Source organism: Halichoerus grypus, chromosome 1 (assembly GCF_964656455.1).
Source record: "Halichoerus grypus chromosome 1, mHalGry1.hap1.1, whole genome shotgun sequence".
Lineage (NCBI taxonomy): Eukaryota > Metazoa > Chordata > Mammalia > Carnivora > Phocidae > Halichoerus > Halichoerus grypus.
This window is the reverse complement of record NC_135712.1, coordinates 160,471,335-160,493,600: the sequence shown is the minus strand read 5'-3', so window position 1 is coordinate 160,493,600 and position 22,266 is coordinate 160,471,335. Positions and strand designations below refer to the sequence as shown.

At 59.6% G+C, this 22,266-nt stretch overlaps 1 protein-coding gene and 1 long non-coding RNA gene across 5 annotated transcripts in view; one reads left to right on the top strand and one right to left on the bottom strand.

The window, feature by feature from the left end:
* Window positions 1–10,902: 10,902 nt before the first annotated feature.
* Window positions 10,903–19,597, top strand: LOC118526949 (uncharacterized). Its single transcript, XR_004912894.2, has 3 exons — window positions 10,903–11,023; window positions 16,703–16,926; window positions 19,480–19,597. It is a non-coding gene; the product is annotated as an uncharacterized LOC118526949 (long non-coding RNA).
* The window catches only part of EEFSEC (eukaryotic elongation factor, selenocysteine-tRNA specific), a 254,818-nt gene continuing 244,697 nt past the window's right edge, over window positions 12,146–22,266 (bottom strand). For 2 of the 4 annotated variants that reach the window (XM_036078494.2, XM_036078495.2), the window contains one exon: window positions 20,367–20,875. In XM_036078494.2, coding sequence (XP_035934387.1) covers window positions 20,685–20,875 — 191 coding nt within the window. In that variant the 3' untranslated portion in view covers window positions 20,367–20,684. Of the gene's footprint in view, window positions 12,293–20,366; window positions 20,876–22,266 lie in introns of those variants that run through there. The other 2 variants (XM_078074398.1, XM_036078496.2) reach the window with 2 other exon arrangements.

Genomic DNA, 22,266 nt, shown 5'->3' with positions numbered 1-22,266 from the left:
CTCTCGCAGGTCTGGATGTACGCAGTACCATCTGCACGCGCACGAGCTGGGACATGGGTGGCATGTGTTTGTGCCCTGGCCCATCCATCGGTTACACACTGGGGACTTGCATGTGTTATGCGTGTGCATATATGTCCCTGGGCATGGGGCAGCCGGGGCACCTGTGGGCTGTGCACCCATAACCAGCCCGGAGCCAGTCATGTCACCTCTTGGCACCCCAGTTTCTCCATCTGTAAATCGGGGATAAGAAGAGTACAGGCCTCATAGGGAGGACGAGATGAACATTAGATGGGCTAACAGATGTAAAACATTTAGACAAGCATGTCCTATACGAATGGAACACAAGCCACGAATGAAAGCCGTGCACGTAGTTTTCAATTTTCAACAGCTACATTTGAAAAAATACAAGTGAGGGGCGCCTGGGTGGCTCAGTCGGTTAAGCGGCTGCCTTCGGCTCAGGTCATGATCCCAGGGTCCTGGGATCGAGTCCCGCATCGGGCTCCCTGCTCTGCGGGGAGCCTGCTTCTCCCTCTCCCTCTGCCTGCTTCTCTGTCTACTTGTGTTCTCTCTCTATCTGTCAAATAAATAAATAAAATCTTTAAAAAAAAAAATACAAGTGAAATTAATTTTTATCTTTTATTTAGCCCAGTATATCCCACATACTGCCATTTCAACATGGGATCAATATAAAAAATGATGAATGTGATGGTTCAGCTTCTGTTTTTCATACTCAGCCTTTGAAGTCCGGTGTGTATCGGACATTCAGCTCATCTCAGTTCAGCTGGCCACATTTCAAGTGGACTTCACAGGCTTTGAAGCTGCTGAGAGCCCTGCGAGCGGAGGCCAGTTTTCCTGGGTTCTGCAGGCGGCTTTCCTGGAGGAAGCCCCTTCGCCCCATGCAGGGAGAGCAGGGGCCTGTGGTGATGTCCCCTCCCCAGGACTCAGCTGCACAAGTGGGAGCGGCGCAGCGCTGGGTGGGTCTGAGAGCAGAGTCTTTCAGGCCTGGGAACACTGGCACCGCTAACGCCCTCTGCGCCCCTACCCCTGTCCTTAACTGGGTGCCTGTCCCTGGGTTGTCCCCGTCTTATGCCCTCACACAGGAGTGTGTAACAGGGGTGCCTGCGTCCTGAGAGTACACTGAGGCACGACCCAGTGCAGCGCCCCATGGGGCTCTGGTCCCAGTCCCCAGACCAACGCTGCGCCCGCGCCACTCCACCGTGCGCTCCCGGCCGGGCCGTCGAGGCGCGGGCCGCTCCTGCCCTCTGTCGGCGCCCAGCGGTAGCGCAATGCTCACCCACCTTAGAGGCTGGGCCGCTTCTGTCCCTGCGATGGGGGAACAGCCGTGTGCTCTCTGCCCACCACCGGCACTAGTGTGCCAAGACGCTTCCCACAGCAGGCTTCAAGGCAGGCAACCCTGTTCAGTTTTACAGGTAAGAAGGCTGAGGCTCAGAGAGGGCCAGTGACCCATCGGGGTCACACAGCAGGACTGCAGGGAGGGACTCCAGTGAAGGTCGGAATCCCAGAGTTAGGCACACTTCTGGGAGTCTCACCGGGTTCAAATCCTGGCTGTGCCCCTCATCGCCCTGAGGCAGGTGACAGCTCTCCGAACCTCATAGTTTCTTGGCTGTAAGCTGGGGATGACAACGGTCCCTCGGCTCTGGGTGGCCATTAGGATTGAATAAGAAGATGTCTTTAAGGTTTTTAGCACATTCCCGGCATACAGTGAGTTCCAATAAATCTATCATAGTCACAGCATCCTGACCTAAAGGCCTCAGGGCCTTTACACCTGCTCAGTCACCTGCCAGGAACCGTTTGCCCTGGATCTTGGGCTGAATGGGTCCTCCTCATCCCTAGCCTCAGTTCAAAGTCACCTCCTAGGGGAGGCCCTCCCAGATCATCCCCTCCTTCTTGTCACCCTCCTTTATGCCCTCAGAGCCCTTACCATCCGACACGATCTTCTGTGTTCATGACTTTTCTTGTACCTTCTCTGCTTCCCCCACTGGACTGGCAGTCCCAGGAGGGCAGGGCCTTGCTCATCCTGGCCACTTGCATCCCTGGCCTAGCTCAGTGCCTGGAAGTGGGTGCCTGATAAGAATGTGTTGACTGAGGGGCACCTGGGTGGCACAGTCGGTTAAGTGTCCGACTCTTGGTTTTGGCTCAGGTCGTGATCTCGGGGTCATGAGATGGAGCCCTGTGTCAGGGTCCACGCTCAGCAGGGAGTCTGCTTGGGATTCTCTCTCTCCCTCTGCGCCTCCCGCTCGTGCTGTCTCTCTCTCTCATTCTCTCTTTCTCTCTCTCTAAAATAAATAAATAAATCTTGAAAAAACAAGAATGTGTTGACTGAAAGAATACAAGTGCCGAGTCAGGTGGGAATGCAAAATGGCTCAGCCCCATTGGAAAACAGGCGGATACTTAGAAAGTCAAACATGCACTTACCATACAGGCCAAACGTTTACTCAAGAGAAAGAAAAACTTAGGTTCACACAGAAATCCATAAATGAATACGTCCATAAGCTTTTTCATAATCACCGCAAACTGGAAACGAGCCACATGTCCCTCAGCTCGTGAGCAGACGAACGGGCCGTGGTACACTCACGTGCTGGGATGCCACGCGGCCACCACAGGAACCAACGTGGGCACGCATGGCACCCGGGATGGAGCCCAAACTATCGCCAAGTGAAAGGAGCCTTACTCAGAAGGCTACACACGGCAGGATTCCAGTTGTGCGACATTCGGGGTGACGCAAGCCGGGGCAGGAAAGAGCCCAGTGGCGGTGTGAGTGTGGGACAGGATCTAGCCCTGCGACCCCCGGGAGCAGGGGTGGGGCGCAACAGCGCATGAAGGATGTTGGGTAGCTGCCGTGTATTCTGACTGCGGTGGGGTTTGCACAACTCTTTGTGCTTTTCAAAACTCACAGAACTGTATGTTTAAAAGGGTGATTTTTACTGTGTGTCACAAACAACACATTTTGAAACCCAGAGTTGCGGACTTTCAGAATCATGGAGCCTCTGGGTCCCACATGCCTTCTGGGGAGGAAGAAGGAGCAGGTGAGTCCTGGTGGGGGCCAAGTTTCCATCTCCATCAAGCTGGGAATCAAAGGAGGGACGACAGGTCCCCACCTCTGAGCAGGACCATCTCCCCAGTGAGCCCCCCAAGCCCCGCGGCAGAGCTTATCGGGGACAACATACGTACGGGCGGAGGGAGGCCAGGACCATGGAGCCTGAGGGTCCAACCGCCTCTGTCACCTCTTATTTCTCGAGCTGGTGTTGGGGCATGGGAGTTCACTGTTTTATGCGCTGTGCATTTTTTGCATGTTTGAACTCTTTCCTTAATAAACACGACAAATCATAAGCTCATTTAAAAATGAGAACAAAATGGTTTCCAGGGCAGGGTCCCGCCGGCCCCTCCTGCAGCCCTGGGAGGACGTGTGGGTCCACCCACTGGACAGAAGCAGAGACTGAAGCTTGGAGGGTCACCCAGCTGGCTGGCACAGGGCCGCCAGGGACAGAGGCCGGGGGGCTGCGCGAGCGTCTGTGGGTGCTGGGCGCCACGGCTTCCCCTGACCACTGTCCCATTCTGCCCCTCATCCCCCAGGGAGATCTAAACCGTGCAGGGGTGTCCCCAGTCCTCTTTATGTTTTAAAACAGTTTTATTGAGATAAAATTTACATGCCATAAAGCTCCCTTCTTAAAGTATACGATTCAGTGGCTTAAGTATATTTACAAAGTTGTGCAACCATCACCACTAAGTTTAGAACAACCCCCCAGAGGGACAACATAGGTACCTGCAGTCACTCCTGTCCCCCCGGATCCCCCTGCCCCTGGCAACCACCTAGAAATTTTCTGCATCTATTGGTTTACCTGTTCCGGACATTTTGTGTAAATGGAATTATACACTATTTGACCTTTGGTGTCTGGCTTCTTTCACTGAGCATAATGTCCTTGAGGTTCATCCACGATGTAGCATGAGTCAGTACTCCATTCCTTCTTACGGCTGAATAATAGTACATCGTATGGTTGTTTTTAATAGTTTTGCCTATTCTGGGCATTTCATATAAATGAAATCATATAATCTGTGGCCTTTTATGTCTGGCTTCTTTTTTTTTTTAAGATTTTATTTATTTATTTGAGAGAGAGAGCACAAGCAGGGGGAGCGGCAGGCAGAGGGAGAGGGAGAAGCAGACTCCCCATTGAGCAGGGAGCCTGATGTGGGGCTCAATCCCAGGACCCTGATATCATGACCTGAGCCAAATGCAGACGCTTAACTGACTGAACCACCCAGGATCCGCTGTGTCTGGCTTCTTTCACTCAGCATGATGTTTTCAAAGTTCATCCATGTAGAATGAGTCAGTACTCTCCTCCTTTTCAGGGCTGAATAATATTCCATTGTACAGACAGACCACATTTATCCATTTGTCATGTGATGGACACATTTTGTTCTGAATCATGCTACTATGAACATGCATGTACAAGTTTTTGTGTGGACGGATGTTTCCAATTCTCTTACGTAAATAAATATCTAGGAGTGAAATGTCGGGTCATAAAGTAACATCATTGTTTTTTTTAAAAGCCTTATTGAGATATAATTCACATACCGGGCCACTCACTCATTTAAGGTGTATAATTCAATGGCTTTTCGTATTTTCAGGGAGTTAGACATCCATCAGCACAATCGAATTTAGAATATGTTCATGACCCCAAAAAGAAACCCTATACCTCCTCCATCCCACCCTCTCTCCGCCCTAGGCACCCACTCAGCCGCTTCCTGTCTCTGTGGGCTGGCCTTTTCTGGGCAGTTCATATAAACGGCACCACACACTATGTGATCTTTGTGCCAGGCTTCTTCCACTTAGCACAGTGTTTTCCAGGTTTCCCCATGCGACATGCAAGGGCAGCTCATTCTGCTGTATGATCAGATTATTGCTGAATACACTTCTAGCTCATCAGTCCAGGGGTACACGGGTATACGGTATGCCATGCTTTGTTTATCTATAAACATTTGGGTCGTTTCCACGTTTTGGCGGTAACTCTGTGTTTAATTTTTTAAGAAACACCCAAACTGGTTTCCCAAGTGGCTGCCATAGAGCATTTAGTGAGTACTGGCTGTGTACCCCTTTCATGCTCACCCCTACCCAGTGAGGCAGCTCCCAATATTAATTTCATTTTGCTGAGGCACAGAGAGGGTGAGACACTTGCTTCGGGCTTCACTGGATCCCAGATCTGTCTGTGCTGTTAAAGGCAGGGCTGCTGTGGTTGGTGTGGGCTCTGGAAACCAGCCCCTTGCTCACACGACCATTAGGGTGCTGGTGGCCTGCAGTGGGTGCCCTGTGATTTCTTTTGTCACCTGGTGCCCCTGGTGGATCTGGCAGGTCCAGAAGGAAGAAACTGTAGGAAGGATCTGGGCATCTGTCCTGGGCTAGCGCAGGGCCCAGTCTCCCTGGGGGCGGGCCCAAGACTCTCAGACATGATGGTGTAGAGATGGGGCCAGGGTAGAGGGTGGGCAAGGATCTATGGGCCTCTGGCCAGGGTGGCAACTCTCCCAGCCCTCCTGGGCGCCCCTCGTCAGGGGACGGGCTGTTCCGAGCTGCCGCAGGTCCTTGGCAAGGGTTCAGGAAACTTTGGTCCAATTTTTGGTCAAAGGACTGAATGAACAAATGAACAAAGCCAGCAGCCAGCAGTGGCCTGAGACATTGCAGGGCGTACAGGGCGACAGCAAGGGACCCAAGGGCCCAGCTGTTTGGAGGTGGCAGTCCTGCTCTGCGTGGTTCTGCTCAGAGTTCTGGGGAGTCAGCGGGGAAGGGGTGAGATGCCGGTCCGGGGGCATCATCCCAGCACTGCCCTTGTCCCAGGGCCATGAGGACAGGTGGAGCCGCAGGGCCAGAGGGCAGAACCGAAACCCACCAGAGCATCTCCGAGAGACAACCGCGGCCCCGGGCGCTTGGTGCTGTGCTGGGCATCTAGTCTTTGTGACTCTGCAGAGTGGCTGTTTTCTCTCAGCTGTCATCGGCCGGGGTGGTGTGGAGGGAGCGCCCTGTGCCTGGAGGTGTGTAAATCGAGGCCCGACTGGGAGGGATGCGCCAGTAGTGGGACCCGGTCCTCTCCAAGTGACCCAGGCTCGGAGTCGCCATGCAGGCTGGGGTCCTGAGCACGTGGGGTGTGCAGGTGGGCTGGGAGGGGAGGTCTGAGGCTCCCGTCGGGCTGGGGAGAGAGGCCTAGGCCGCCAGGCAGCCCAAGAGGAGCGCGCTGGCCCCTCTGCCCATAAACATGCTCTCCCTCCTCCCGGTGTGCGCCTGGGGTCGCCCAGAGGTTACCCCCAGGAAGAGCCAGAGGCACGATGGCCAGATCCGGGCCGTTCAGAACCAACGGGCTGCGGCCGCCCTCGGCTGACTCAGGCAGAGCAGGGCCGGGCGCAGATGCAGGGCCCTGGGGGCTCTCAGAGGAGGGCCCACAAGCACGGCATGGCGGGTCTCAGAGGCCTTCCGGCCGGGAGCCCCATCCAAGCGCCCGGGGATCCTGGAGGCCCCGCTCAGGGTGTACAGAGCACAGCCCCCCGAGCACTTGCCGAGACGAGATCTCAGAAGACCACAGGCGGGGCGGCACGCTTCCTCCCAGCTCTGCTGTGGGGTTGTTCCCATGGGGCCCCTGGAGTCAGCAATTGCCCCACCTGCGTGAGCAGGGTGTGGGCCTGGAGAGGGCAGAGGCAGCGACGCCCCCCCCCCCCCCCCGCCCAGTGCACCCTGCTAGGGACAAGGTCTGAGGACGCCACGCTGGCTCCTGGGGGCACACATGCAGTGGGCTCACTTGCTGCCCTCCTCTGGCTCTGGGTGGCGTTCTGACCCCCCCAGGATTGGGCAGGCCTCTCCGAGGGGTGGTTCTAGGGCAGCCAGGCCTGGGGGGGCATCAGGGGCTCCTGCTTTCTGGAGCCTTCATATGTGGCTGTGCTTGGGAGTATCCCCAGGGAGGGGCGCAGAGGTGGGGCTCTGTGGGGGCCCGGGCCGAAGAGGACAGGAGCATCTCCTGAGCTCCAGCATGTATACCCCCTCCAGGGAGGTCCTGTGTTAGTTCCGGGGGGCTCCGTTAGCTTCGCTGCCCGCGGTGGCAGCAAGAGGCCGGTGGCTCTGAAGAAGGAGCCACCAGGGAGAAGGGGGGTGTGGGGCTTCCCACTCCCCCCCCCCAGGGACTCTCCTACCAAGTCTCTCTGTGGCTGTCTGGACACCAGACCCCGCTGGGGACCAATGAGTCACAGTGCGCACCGGCCTGCTTTGAAGCAGGGAGTAGAGGTGCTCTTCAAAGGTGGGCTAAGGCCTTCCAGGCCCCACAGCACCATCGCAGAGCCAGAAGCCCGAGGCTCAGAGAGGCCCCGAGTCCGAGAAAGGCAATTTGGGCTGCTCCTGGGCCAGGGTGGGCGCACAGAGGCCTGGAGGCTGTCCCCTCGGGGCTGTGCCAGCCCCTCTCCCCGCCAACGGGGGCTGTGCACAGGTCCAGGCCCCGAAGGCCGCCCCACCCCCAGCCCACCTGCCGGGGCTGAGATTTCTTCCCAGCAGGGGCTGTTCTCCTCTGTGCAGTGAGGAAGGAAATTGCAAATTAATCTTTATTTCCATCTTGGAAGAAAACCTTAATTCTCCGCATTGAAATGATCCTCGTCATCCCAGGGAATCAATTATGGGGTTTAATTGCAGCCAGTCCTAGCCAATCAGAGCAGGACCAACCCGCGGGGGGGGTTCCCCCCGCCCCCCCAGCCCCCCCCTGCACCTCTCTCTCCTCCCAGAGCTGGTCTCTGTCGCAGTCGCCCCTCCTCCAGGGCCTAGGAGCCTCTGGGACTCTATCTCTTTGTCTCTCTCTCCTCTGTCTCTCTCGGTGTCTGTCTCCCTCTTTTCCTCTGTGTGTCTCTCGCTGTGTCTCTGTCTTGGTCTCAGCTGCCCCTCCCCTGCCCCCAGCACCCCCAGGTCTGACAAGCCCCGTGGGGGCTGGCTGGCTCCTGGGGCCTCCTCCCGTGATCAGTCCCTGGCCCCAGAGCCGCAGCTGTGAGGGTGGGGTGAGTTATTGGCCTGGCCGCATCTCCCTGGGGCCCACACTCACCCAGAGTGACCATCCCTGGCCCCACAGGTCACAACATCCCAGGCCACCCTTCCAGGCCAGAGTCACGCTGAGCTCTGTGCTTGGGGATTTGGGTGGGGGTCCCGAAATGGGGTGGGGGCAGTGGGGCCCCAAAAATCTGGGGCCGGGGAGACGCCTGGGCCTTCAGGGCTGGTGCTGCTCCGGGTGAACCTGGGGGCAGGGTCCAGCAGGGAATCGGGGCAGCCACAGAGGAGGGTTGGGGCCTCATCCTTCAGACTCAGGACTGCCCGGAGAGCTGGTCTTCAGGAAAACAGGGCCACGTGGTGTGTGTGACAAGGAGCCTGCGTGACTCCCCTGACCGCCACACCTCTGGGCCTCACAGAGCTCTGTCCCTCGTTCATCTTTAATTCATGGCTAATACGCCACATGATCTCTTTGAGCAAAATGAAAACCTAAAAGGTAAGGCTAAAGTGCCCTTTCCAGCGGCCTCTTAGGGACAGCCACCAGTTGTCAGTTTGGAGCGCGTCCTTGCTCACCTTTCTCCATGGACTTGAATACGTAGACCTGTGTCCGCAGGGCACATGGCGTACTGCTTTTCGGCATTTCTTTTAAGTGGCGAGTGGCTCAGTCCACAGGTGTCCTATTGCAACTTCTCATGTGTTTGGGGATCGAGCCACAGGATTCTTGGAATTCATTCCACCCTATGCCACCCACCACTGTCCGGGAGGCCAGTCCACGCCGATGAGTATGTAGTTTGCTTTCCCTGCTCTTCCTACTTGTGCACGCACATGGGTGTGTGGTCCCGCCCACTGGGCACTAGCGTGTTACAGTTACTCGATGTGGCAGCGGCGACGCGGATGTCCTCTCCTAGGAACACGGGTAAGCGTTCGCATCACCCCACCTCTTCACCCACACGCTATAATCAAACTTTCCCGTTTTTACCAGTTTGACCAATGCAAAATGGCATTTTCTTGTTGCTTTACTTTGTATGGGATGAAGTCCCCGGCTGCCCGGGGTGTCATGGGGGAGGGCCACAGGTGTCGCCTGGTCTTGGGGCCCAGATATGGGGTGGGGAATGGCAAGGTGAAGGGAGGGGATGACAAAGGCCGTGAAGTAACCCTCGACTCAGTGCCTACACATGTGGCCTTCCAAAGTCTTGCAGCAGCCCCGAGGCAGCGATGATAAGATCCCGTGTTTCGGGAAAGCCCGCCGGAGAGGATGATGGTCAGAGTGGGCAGGATAGGGAACCACGTCTGGCTGACTCTAAAGCCCTCTAGGCCTCATTCAGGCTGGGTGTGAGGGACACACGTGTGCACAGCCTCACACACGTACAGCACACACCTGCACACAGACTCCCCAAAACCCATGCACGCGGCTTTGCGGACACTGTGTGCAAGATTCACCCACACCTCTGCATGCTCCAGAATCACCCAGTGTGTACCAGAGGGCACCTGCCTGTGCCTTTACACGGATGTGTGCACGCGGCCTGGCCCAGAGGTGGGCTCAGACACCCCTGCGCAGGCGACCCGGGCTGCCAGGCGCACGGGTGTGCAGGCCTCCCCACGGGTGCCCCAGCCTTGCGTCTGCCCCAGCTCCTGTGCACACTCAGTTGTGCGGACGCCCCTACAAACCCTGGCCTATTCAGGACGGCCCGGTGGTCAGGCGGAGACCTCCCTGCACACACCCCCTCCCACGTTCACCAGCCCTTGTTCATAGCTCAGCCTCTGGGCAACTATTAACATATTTGCTCAGGGATCTGTGGTCCTCACCAGCAGCTTCCAAACTGCACTTACCAGGTTTGCCTGGGGAGGGGGGGGACGGCCTGAGGGCCAGTGGGGGGGGGTTGCGGCTGTGACTGTCTCACTCCATTTCTGTCTTCCATCTTCTCCAACTCAAGGACCTTTCTCTGTGATCCTGGGGGGCTCCCGTCCCCTCAAGAAGGCCTGGGGACCAACTCTGAGTGCACTTAGGGCCCCATGCCAGGCCTGCCTCAGCCAAGGGCGGCCCCCCCCCCGGTCACGCCTCCCACTGATGAGCTTGCGGTGAAGGCTGGCCTCATGCATTCTCCCGACAGAGTCAGCCAGCACTTATGGGGCACCTACTGTGTGCCAGGCTCTGTTCTGGCCTCTGTTCACTGGACGTAGCAGTGAAGCAGAGACAGGCCCGTGCGGCCAGGAGCCTCATGCTCTTGTGGGGGTGCCCTGCGATAACCAGGGAACCAATGAGAAAGAGCCCTGCAGGTAACTAAACGAGGGGCCGTGGATGAGAGGGACGTCACTGGTCCCTTCTGAGATGACACCTGAGTGGAGAGAAGGAGCCAGTAGGGCAACGTCGGGCAGAAGGGCGCCCCTGGCAGAAAGAACGGCTGGTCCTAAGGCAGGAGAGGCCTGCGTGGGTGACAGCGGCAAGGAAGGGGCCGTGGGGAGTTAAGGAGGGGGAGTAGGGAACGAGGTGGGAGGGCCACCGCCCCACTTCCTGCAGGGCAGCAGTGCCGGGACGGAGAGCAACCCTGATGGGCAGTGGGTGGCTCCCTGGCTCTGGGGGAGCAACTCCTCAGGGGGACATCCCCACTTTCAGAGCCCAGCCCGGTGATTCGTGAGGACACAACTTTATTGGTACCTGCTCTTCCCTCACTCACATCCTCTCCTGCTGGTGTTTCCTGGGGCCATCCCCACATGACCCACCCCCGAAGGTCAAGGTTGCCGGGGACACACAGGCCAGGCCAGGAAAAACAGCAGCGACGGAACCAGCTCCATTTCCGGGGATGTGCTCCATGGCAGGGCCCCATGGGGATTCGATAGGGACTAACCCATCCAATCCCCGGCAGCCACGAATGCACGAGGGTGGGGCACCCGGCCACGGGCTCTAGGTGCTGTGCCAAGCGCTGGGGATGGTGGTGAACAAACGCACAGAAACTTCTGTCTCTGGAGCTCATGTTCCCGTGGGGGACACTGACAACAAGGGAGGTAAATAAGCAAGATATTTGGTGTGTTAGAAGGTAGTAATCATTAGGGAGAACACTAAAGCAGGGATGGGGAGTCTAGGGGGTGACCTTTACAGAGGTACCCAGACAGGGCCTCACTGAGCAGGGGGAGGGAACAGCAGGTGCAAAGGCCCTGAGGTGCAAGGCCAGTGGAGCTGGAGAAGTGGGTGTGGGGAGGGTAATAGGACAGGAGGTCCAGGAGGTCACAGGGCAGGCGTGTAAGCTTTACCCTGAGGGCAGTGGAGCTCTGGGAGGGTTTTCCACAGGAGAAAGGCTTATGACAGGTGTGAACAGCAGTCCTCTGGCTGTCCTCTGGCTGGCGTGAAAGCAGACCACAGGAGGGAGGGCAGAGCAGGGGACCAGTGAGAGGTGCAGGCCTGTGTCCGAGCCACTGGCATAGGGTGAGGAGGGACTAACTCTGGGTAGGTGCTGAGGCTGACTCCATGGGACCTGCCAAGGAGGGTGTGAGACAGAGGGCCGCTCTTGCTATCACCAGCTTTCGGATGGGAACACAGGCACGAGTAAGTAGCTCAAGGTCACGGTTAGTAAGTGGCAAAAATCAGTATATTTTTATATGAAATCTGCCTTTCGAAAATGCTGGCAGTAAAAATTTTTTAAATGTCAGGGCCGTGTGGAAGAGACAAGAGCCCACCCCAGCCGCTGCAGTGGTGTGCTCCGTTGGCGTTGACGAGCCAGGGCTCCGGGGGCACAGCGGGTGGGCAGCTGTGGGAATCCATCCAGAGCCAGGGTGCTGATTTGTGCTGCACCCTGCTGGGCTGCTGAGGGAGGCGGGCAGATGTGGCTGGTAGAGCATCCCAGGCCGGGGGGTAATTGTGTGTGTGTGGTGGGGTAAGGGCTGGGGGGTGCCCAAAGCCCCACAGCTGAGATGCGAGTATTGGCTATGGGAAGACTCCCAGAGAGGGCAGGACTGGGATCCACGGGTACACATGGGCATACATGGGCTCCTGTATGTCTGCAACTGGGCCCAGGACCCAGAGCATGTCCCAGACTGGCGAGAGTCACTGCTGACTGATCCTGCCCATGTGCACTTTATGAGTCATAAACAGCAACCCAACTGCAACAGCCTTCAGCATCAAAGAGAATTTATTGCCTCACATAAACGAGAGGATAGGCTTCAGGCATAGCTGGATCCAGGTGCTCAGTGGATGCCTTCAGGAATCTGTTTCTCTTCATCTCTCTGTCAGTCTTCCTCAGTGTAGATGTCCCTCTTTTGTGGTGTAAACTTCACTCCCTTCATGGTGACAGGATGATAATAGCAGCTTCAAATTAATATCAACCAACTCAGCATTCCCAGCTGGAAAACAGGGCCTTGTTCCCAAGGGCTCCAGAAAAAGAACCCAGTGACATGCCCAGCCCCCACCACCCCCACATTTTGGAGGTGTGGAGGAACCCTGCCTGGGATCCTGGAACCAGTGAGACCTGGGCTTCTGTGCCTATGACCGGCTGAGGGACTGTCCCCTCCCTGAGTCTCCTCCCTCACACCTATGAAGTAGGTACAGCCATAGTGCACAGAGAACGAGGACAAAAAGATGCAGGAATTGTCTTGGGGGGCAATGGCACCATCTGGGAAGGTGCCTCAGTCACCTAGGGGAGATGAGGGTGAGGATTCGCACCTTGAAGGGTGTCACGAGAGAAAGCGTGTGGCACACCTGCCACGCCCACCCCACTCTGTAACAGCCCCCGCGTCCCAGAATCCTCTCTTTTTGGCTGGACCGTTGCTCTTTTAGGGGCAAGCTGGGCCTGGAAGAATGAGCAGAGAGGAGAATGGTGGGACGGGAGCTCCGGGCAGACACATGGCACGGCGTGAGCTAAGGTGTGGCGGTGGGAAGAGGCTGCCCCGAGGCAAGGGAGCCCCAAGGAGCTTGTTTGGAGCTCTCTAGGGCTGCGGTGGGCCTGGTGAGCGGGCAGGGGAAGTGGGGGCAGGGTGGGGCGATTGGCTTGGCAGAAGGTCCTGCAAGGTGACCTCAGGCCTGGCCCTCCCTCTCCAGGTCAGGGTCTCCCCCGGCTGCACCGTGAACAGCAGCGGCCCGGATGCCTTGGTGAGGGCTGCTGGCTGGCAGAACAGTTGGGGGGACCCTGTCCAGAACCAGCAGCCTCAGTGTTTCCACCCGAGATGTGGGCACCCCCAGGACAGGGCCTCTTTCCACTACCTTCCGGCCACCGGGAGATGCTTGTCTGTTTTATCAGTGGCACCCCGTGACTCTGACAACCGTCTCTCCTTATCAGCAGCCCACCCGGCTGTCCATGGGGTGACAGGTGCCCCACTGGCCAGTGTGTCCACACTCAGACCCCCAGTTCCCAGGGAACTGCACCAGGACCAGCGATGCGCTGGGACCCGGGCTGGGCATGTCATTGTGCCCAGGGCCGGGAGTTGGCAGCGGCCATGTCCCCCACAGGGTTCCTGGTGCTGGGGGGCTGAGGCAGAGGACCAAAGCCTCCCCCTGCCTCAGTTTCCCCTTTGTGAAGGAAGTCCAGGAAACAGGGGTCCCCAGAGCGGTTCCTTGCCTCCCAGCCCATCCCTGAGCCAGGGGGCAGTGGTGCCAGGAGGGCCAGGGCACCACCCTCTGAGCTCCGGCCTCCTGTTGCAGCTCCACTGTCCTTTGAGCCTCTTCCTCCCGCTCTGGCCATTGGCAGCCATCTGCGAGGGGAGCCCTGAGGCACCGAGAGAGGAGGGGCTTGTTTGACGCCCCGCAGGGAGACAGGCAGAGCATGAGTAGACCTGACACCAGGCCCCGTCGGGCAGAAGGAGCACTGAGGGCAAAGGCCCGGAGAACAGGGGGACCCTCAGGGGACACTGGCCGGGCCTCCATGAGCTTGGACTCAGCCCAGGGGAGGCTCTGGAGCCCGGCTGCTGGGGGACCCCGAGGGCCTGGGTGGTGGCGTGGCTGCGTTTCCCTGCGGCCTGCTGGACACGCAGAACTAGCGAACTGTGGCTGGTCGGTGCCTGTCACCTGCCCCACCGGCCTGCGGCCCGTCTGATGAGGGCGTGAGCGGCTTCATCTCAGCACACCCATTACACAGCAGTCCTGCCTGGCGCCCACCCACGACCCCTGCCCCAGAGCTGTCTGGCCCGCTTCCTCTGGGACCCTGCCTGCGGCCCCCTCCCCAGCTGCCCCCCATCTGGTTTTCCTCCTCCCTTTCCTGCTCCTCTGCTTTCTCTCTGGGCTCCCCTGCCACTGCCTGAGCCTTAGGCGCACCCCCCACCCAAGGGCTGTGGAGGGCAGACTCGGGGGTCCACACCACGCTCATCAAGGGGTCTGGCCCAAACCCGGCCCTGCTGCTGGGCTCCCCTCTTGGTGGGCCCACGGTGGGCCCATTGACCCCACAGAGGCTGGCCAGGCCTCCTGGGTCCCCTCCCTCCCGGCTCCCTCCTGGGCCCAAACAGTGCCAAGGCCAGCAGAGGACTTCATCTCCCGATCATTCCCACCCTGCCTCCTCCTCCCCAGCTCTACTGAGCCCCCGCCCCATCCCCTCACCTGGCCTCGTATGGCATGCCCTTCCCGGCCAGTGACCTTATGCGTCCTCCCCCTGGATGCAGGTCTCCCCCACATGGATCTGAGCAGGTCCCTCGTGATGCTGGTGGAGGTGGAGGCGGAGGTGGTGGTCTTGGGTGGGGGTGAGGTTAGTGGTCGTACGATGACAGTCTAGGGACAGCATAAGGACCTGGCGTGTGACGTCCTGCTTGGGTAGTGAATTGGGAGGACACAGGATGGGTCAGCTCTGGATCTGTGGCCGGGCCTGGACTCTGGCTCTGGAACCCTTGGGAAATTTGGAGCTCTGGGGGGAGGCCTGGCTCCTGCGCCCCACCTGGCCTGCCCCCCACCTCCTTTCTGCTTCCAAGCCGGGAGCCTCTCAGGGCCCTGTCAGCCTCTGAGGGAACTTAAGAGGTGAGGTGAGGAGGGGGCCCTCAGAGGCTGCAGGGTGGGGGCGGGCAGGAAGGTGTGATCACAACTTGGGGGGGCAGACACTGGGGTGGACAAGGCAGGGAGAAAGGATTCGAGGAGAGGGCGACCCGACCTCCACTGGTGCCCTTTGCAGGGACCGGCCCACGGAGCCGCACTTCCAGCCCGCCCCTCCGACCTGCCCCACCTCAGCGGGCTGCCCAGCGCGGCCTGTACGGGGCAGGCTCAGGGCCCCGGCCTCGGCCTCGGGGTTTGGCGGCTGGGAGGAGAGAGAGGGATGCAGAGACCCGGAGACAGGAGACGGTGCTGGAGGGAGCGGAGGCGGACCCCGCGGGGAGGCAGGCGGCCTATGTGCTGCCGCAGGGGCCATCGGCCTCCCGCAACCCAAATGGCCCGGCCACAGGCACCCTCACCGGCCACCTTCCTTAGCTCGGTGGGGCTCAGTTGGGCCCGGGGAGCTGAAAGGACCCAACCTGGGGAGGGAGTGGGGGTGTGCAGGTCAGGGGAGGAGAGGCTCGGCCCCCCGCAGAGCAGGGTGGCAGTTAGCCCTGTCTGCTGGGGACTGTGCTGGAAGCCTGGAGGCTGAGGGCTGAGTCTGTGGGGTGTCCCTGGAGGGGCCAGGCAGGTGGCTGAACCTGGCCCCTTGCCCCAGCCTCTCTAGGTCAGCCTGGGTTCCCAGCTGGCCTTTATCTGGAGCCCCAGCTGTGGCCACGGGAAGTGGCCGTTTCTTTCTGCTGTGCTGTCTCCTCACCAGACCCGGTGATGGTGATAACATGGGAGGGCGTGGGGGGGATTGAGTAATCCCTCGTGGTGGGGCACACGGGGAGCTCCGGGGTGCATGACCTCTGACCTGCTGGCCCTGCGGGGGGGTGGGGCGCAGGGCAGCCTGTCCTGCCTGATGGCTGCGCCGCACACAGGAGGCCGCCGAGGCGCAGGGGTCACAGGCCACACTGCATGGGCTCCAGGCTGCCCGCACCCCACTGTATCCAGGGAGCAGGGGGCTGTGACCCCAGGGCCCGGCACACGGGAGGTGCTCAGTAAATGTGGAATGACCAACTTTGGGCCTCTTCCCAAATCTATCCCTGTTCCCAGTTTCCACCCCCCTACGCTGGATCCCCAAACCTTCCCAGAAGCCCTTTTCTTCCTCCCAGGGCTCAGCCTCACCCCTCCCCTGCTCCTCGGCCAACTGACAACCAAAACCAATCCTGGGAGCCTTCCTCCAACCCTGTGGTCTCTGACCCTCTCGGGTGAGGGGCCCTGACCTCCAGGCCCTGGACATTCAGAACTGGCATGAAGTTGGGGCCAGAGGGGTCTCTTGAAGCCCAGATCTGACGCACTCTCCCTGCTTACACCCGGCAAGACGACTGGCAGCAGACTTCAGGGCCTCTGGCCCCACCCAGCCTGCCTCCACAGCGGCCTCCTTTACTTCCCTGGCCCCCACCACTGGCTCTCAGCGAGGGAATGGGGCTTGGACAGACAGAGGAGCCCAGGGTTGGGGTCAGCTGCTCCCCGAGGGAGCACAAAGCACCTCCCACCCCACTGTCCCCTAGCTGCCGGCTGCTGCCTCCCCGCGATCAAGCCCCGGTGCTGGCTGAGCTCGGCTAATTAATGGCACGACTCTGTTATCAGCCAAGTGCTAATTACTCTTTTGAATCAGGGCTGCCTGTGTGGAGGCTCCTGGAGGCCCGGCAGGGGCTGGGGGGAGCCGGGGAGCCTTGACCTCATCCGTCTTCACACAGGCCCTATCTAGTGCTCTCCTCGAGCCTCTGCTGGATGGCACCCCTCCTCCTCCTGGCGGACTCCTACTCTGTCTTCAAGACCTTGCCCCGGTGGCTCCTCAGGGAGAGGCCTCTTCTCACCTGTCATGGCCACGGAGGACGACATGGCTAACCTAGGAGCGGAGAGGCTGTGAGCAGGACTGGCCTTGGTCTCCAGAAGGGGAGCCGGAAATGCTAAATCCCAGGTAAAGGTAGAAGAGGCAGGGAAGGCCTGAGGCCTGGATCAACCTGAGGGTGAGTTGGCACTGAGAGGATCCTAGCTCAACTTGAGGGGGCCTCTTGTGTCCCCAGAATGGGGGCAATGAGCCCCATTCCCATCCCACCAGGTCCTGGGAACCAGGCCCCACTGACTCAAGCCCCTGTGGCCCAAGGGACAAACGTGTCACCACCCTGTGCACACTGGGCCTGATACCCTTCTTCTTCACCCCATTCCCACACAGACACACCGGAGAGCCACAGCCTGACAGACTGCCCTCCCTGAGCACACACGGAGATACACACAAACCCAAGACACCAAGATCCACGCACACCCCGGCTGTCGACAGCCACAGATACCCGGAACACAGACCCACGCCCAAACACACACCCACACACGCACGGGCAGGGCAGGAGGCCTGGGAGAACAGAAGCTGCCCCTTCTTCTGCCCCGGGCCCCCAGGGCTTCCCGTTTACGAGACTTTATCTATCAAAAATATATTAACCCAGAAGCCTGTTTCCATCAGAGTCTCGATTCCAGGGACATTTCCAGATAAGCCTTATCTCATTGCTGGTGCATTAGCCCCGCTGGTCGGGGGCCTGCCAATCACGGCCGCCCCTCCTGCCCCAGCCCGTGGCAGGATGCCTGCCCATGATTTCATTCTGTATGGGCAGGCGGGCGGGGGGTGGGGGGGAGTTGGGCGGGGCACTGCTGCCCCTTGCCCCCCACCCCACCCCTCTGCCCAAAGCAGGGCCCCAGAAGTCACCTCTTTCCAAGGACACACCCAAGGCCTGAGGCGAGGGACGTGGGGATGTCTGGAATCGTGCAGAGCCTGGATTCAAGTCCCAGCTCTGTCTGAGGCGACAGCTATGGTCAGCCAAGCCCCGGTCCCCGCCACCTCCCACATCTACAGTTGAGGCAATGCTTCCCAGACCACCCCTACGGGTAGAAGCGCAGGTTCAGCAAGTTGATGTGTGTGAGGATGGCTGCAGGGGACTTGCACTCTCTTCTGTAGCACCTAGAGCCGGCTGGGGACCCAGGGGAAGGGGGACACTGCTGTGGGGATGCCCCTGGACGCTGCTGGCCCCCACCCTGCCCACCCACCCTGGCCGCGATTCTCCTTCAAGGGCTGTGTCCTGGCCCAACCTGGCTAATGGGTGCTCGGGTTTCTTCTGATGCCAGGCCTGATAGAGGCCTCTCCCTGAGCAGGCTGTCGGCCCGCACTCTCTGGGGGGCCTGAGGCTTCTGGGAGTCACACACTGGGCGGCTCCTCCTCTTCTCTGTGCCTCAGTGTCCTCCGCCTGAGTCCGCCTCCTCTCCTGTCTGCAGGCGAGATGGGAGGCAGGGAGAAAGGTATGGGTGGATGTGGGCATGTCACAGAGGTCCTAGAAAAATGGCCAGTTTGGAGCAGAGCTGGGTCCTGGGGCTGCCTGCACCACTCCTGAAGGGTTTGTGGGCCCCTCACCTCCCAGTGGTGAGACCATGTCTGCTGGTCCTGCTTCCAGGGCTGCAGGTAATACGACAGGCAGCAGGGTGCCCCAGTACCCGAACAACCCCACAAAGCAGCTGCTTTTGTTCTCATTTTATACATGGGGGCACTGAGGCACAGAGTCAGGGGACTTGCCCAAGATCACACAAGCAGAGGGGCCAGGATGAACAGGCGGTGGCTTGAGTGCACTCTGTTCCCCTCCCCCATGGATCCGCTCCCAGAACTAGTCCCTGCTTAGTGACCCCTCTATGCCTGCTGGGGGGTGGGAGTGGGGGGCTCTGCTGGGTCACATAACCCCTCATTTGGAGAGAGGGACAGTGATATGCCCAAGGGTAGGGCAGGGGTCTCTGGACAGGCGACTCTCCATCTCAACTGGCAGGGACCCCCAGAAGGGGCCCGGAGGGAGGGGTCAGCCTCACATCCCTTGGTCAGGTAGGACTCGGCCTGGCTGGGGAGTACCCAGCAGCTCTGGCCTCAGTTCTCCACACATTGAGGATGATGCTGGAGGGTTTCCTCATCTAAGGTGCAAGGCCTGGGGAGAGCCCAGCTCCTCCCAGCTGTGTCCACTCCAAAGGGTTGATAGCCACACGAGGTGGCCAGCCTGGGACCTGTGCCCTGAAGCCCTGCGGGAAACCCTAGCTTTCTGCCTCCCTGGCCTGGAGTGGCTTCAGCCACGTGGCACCACCTCCCCGGTGAGATGGTCTGTCCCACAGGGGTGGGGGCTAAATGAGAGCGGGTCTGGAGCCCAGTCTGCAGAGGGGTCAGGGCCAGGCAAGAAGTACCACTGCTGACGCTGGAGAGGGCCCCCCAGGCGGCGGCAGTGAGGCTCCAAGGGGCCAAGGGACAGCCGGCTCGAAGCACCCAGCCCCCCCTCCCAGTTCATTCCCAGCCCAGGGGGACGTGGGGGCTGAGCCTGGACTCGCCCTGCCTACCCAGCCCCCCACTGCCACTCTCTGCCCTCAGCTCCAGGACGGAACCACTCCAAGTCACTGGACTGCAACTGCCCCGCTAATACTTTCTTTGTTTTTAAGATTTTATTTATTTATTTGACAGAGGGAAAGCACACAAGCAGGGGGAGCAGCAGGCGGAGGGAGAGGGCGAAGCAGACGTCCCGCTGAGCAGGGAGCCCGATGCGGGGCTCGATCCCAGGACCCTGAGATCATGACCTGAGCCGAAGGCAGACGCTTAACCGACTGAGCCACCCAGGCGCCCCCCACCGTTAATATTTTTGATGCCACTTTTGCAAATTAAAGCATAATGCACCAGGATGAAAGGGCAGCCTCTGCGTCTGTTTGGAGGCCAAATAAAGGAGCGCTGGAACATCTGTACATCCTACAAAGTTTTGATTTCTCTCAGTTAGTTTCGCCATCCCGCCCTTTTCTGAGCATCCACAACTCAGGCTGCAGGGTGGGGCGGCCTGTGGGCCAGGGTGGAGGAGCAAGGGTAGGGCTTCCTGGGCTTTGGAGGGGGCTGTGCCCGCGGTCCCTGGCCCACAGGGTGCTCTGCACAGTGTTCTGTCACCTGCCCTCACCTCCACACCTTGGGGAGTATGGGCCCCAAACTCGAGGGCAGAAGCCTAGGGACTGCTGGTGTGGGGCCGGGGAAGCAATCCCTCCAGCCAGCCTCTGCCCTGATGCCCTGGCCGGGCACCTCATGGCTCCCCAGCACTCCATGGGTCCCCTTCCTGGCAGAGCCCTCTCTGGACTTGGCTGTCCAGAGACCCCTGCCCCCATGTCCCTCAAGGCCCAGGAGACCCCATGGGCCACCCAGCCTGGCCTAGGGGCCTGACACCCTGTGGACTCCTCAGCCCACTCCCACTGGGCTCTGAGTTCTGGTCCCTCCAGCTCTTCTCTGGGCGGGAACCCTGCTGAACCCCTTGACATTCCCCTTGGGAACAGGCATGGGGGGCCCCTCCCGGTGAAATCACAGAGACCAACAGAGTGGGCAGACACCGTGGGACATTTATTTGCAGCTGGTTAAGTGCCAGGCCACCTGGGGCAGGGTGTGGACTGGCCCTCCCATGGCTGCCAGTTGGGCGGCCTGGGAAACACTGGCCCCTAGTAGGTGCGAGGGTGCCGGGACAGACCCTCTGGGCCCCGGCCCTGGTGTCACTGCCACTGCACGGGGCTTAGCGCAAGGCCTAGGGCCCGTGTCTGCAGGGTCGTGGGGAGGGACATACTAAAGAAGGTTGAGGCACATCTGGTCGGACACTTGGCAATGCAGCCCAGCCCGGGGCCTGGGCAAGGTCACTGGAACACTCAGGGAGACTGGACCATGCGCTTGTGGGTGTCAAAGACGTAACGCTTGAAAGACAGGCTGAGGGCCACGTGCTGCGCAGGCTCGGACCGCTCGGCCACCTCCTCCTGCTTGGCTGCTTCTCCTCGGCCGGCCCGGCCCCGCTTCTTGAGGGTGGGTGCTAGAATCTTCTTGGACTCGGGGCTGAGGCCGCCTGCGAGCACAGAAGGAGAGCCTGTTACTCCGCCACTCCCTAGCCTGTGCACTCACCACCCTGGATGGGGACCCACTTGTACTGGCCCATTTCCGAGTCTCCTAGGCCCATCCCTCACACTCTCCTAGGCTGAGCTAGGACCCCAGTGCTACCCTGGGCTCACCCTCTTCTGCCTCCTTCCCCAGCCAATGGGCCCCTGAGGCCTAGGGTCCACTCTGCCACCTAAATCCCTACATTCCAGGCCCTCCCCCACTGTGCTAGTCCATGTCATGGGCCTGTCCAGCTTGGAGCTCAGCAGGGCTCCCCACCTCCGTCTCCCAGTCCCCTGCCCACCCATCCACTCTGCACTCAGGCTCCTGTGCGGCTCAGCCCCACACTTGGTGGCCATGTCCTTCTGCTCTAAATGGTCCTGTTGTTTCCCAGAACACTCACGCTAAAACACATACACTGAAACTTGACATTTGAGGCTCCCTGGGCTAGGTGTTCTCCAATTGCCCCTGAAGATCCACTCTCTGCTCCTCTGTGTGCTTGGGAGGCTGACCTCTGCAGACAGCATATGGGCTCCTGTGCCCTCTGGCTTCTGGTTGGGTTCAGCCAATGGGAGCCCCAGCAGATCAGAGGGTGGGCGGAGAGAGCAGCTGGGGTGTTGATTTCTGTTCCCTAAGGCTGGATCTCCTGTTGGGAAGCCTTCTCCCTGGGCTTTTGCAAACGTGGTCCCTCCACCCCCATGCAGGGGTGAGAGCGGCCCCCACTGGTTTCCATCACATCTTACCGGCTCCTTTAAACAACCACCCTCTGTTCACTCCCTCCACTATGTTCAATATATAGACTTTCTAGTCACCCTCTCCAGCCAAATGATTGAGTGGAAACCAGTTTCCTGCTAAGACCCTAAGGCCAACCCTAACTCTCCAGGCCCCTTCACCCATTGCTTTTGTGTGTTCCCTGCTGCCTTGAGGAACACGTGGCCGGTCCTGGGCTCCCTGCAGTCACACTTATGAGCCTCTGCATAGGCTGTCCCCTCTGCCTGGAACGCCCTTCCCCCCCTTGCCAATGTTAGAAGTCTCACTCTTCTTTGAGCACCAGGCTTTCTCTGGGGCTTGTCTTTATAAGGAAACTGCTTGGTAGCAACATGGTGCAGTGTCTTTGGGGGCTGCTGGCCAGGGTGAGCTCTCGGCTGCTTCGAGCATGGGTGGGGAGGCTCTGGCTCCCCCAAGGCTGTGGCCAGGCCTCAGACCAGCTCTGTACAAGCAGAGAACTCTGGAACAGGCTGCTCACAGCCCTGCTGAGGGAACCTGGTAGGAGCAAGCTGGCAAGGCTGTGTGTGGGGGGGGCGGAGCAGAGGGGGCGCCGTGAGACTTGCATGGGGCAAGAAGGCCCAGTGAGTGGCAGCT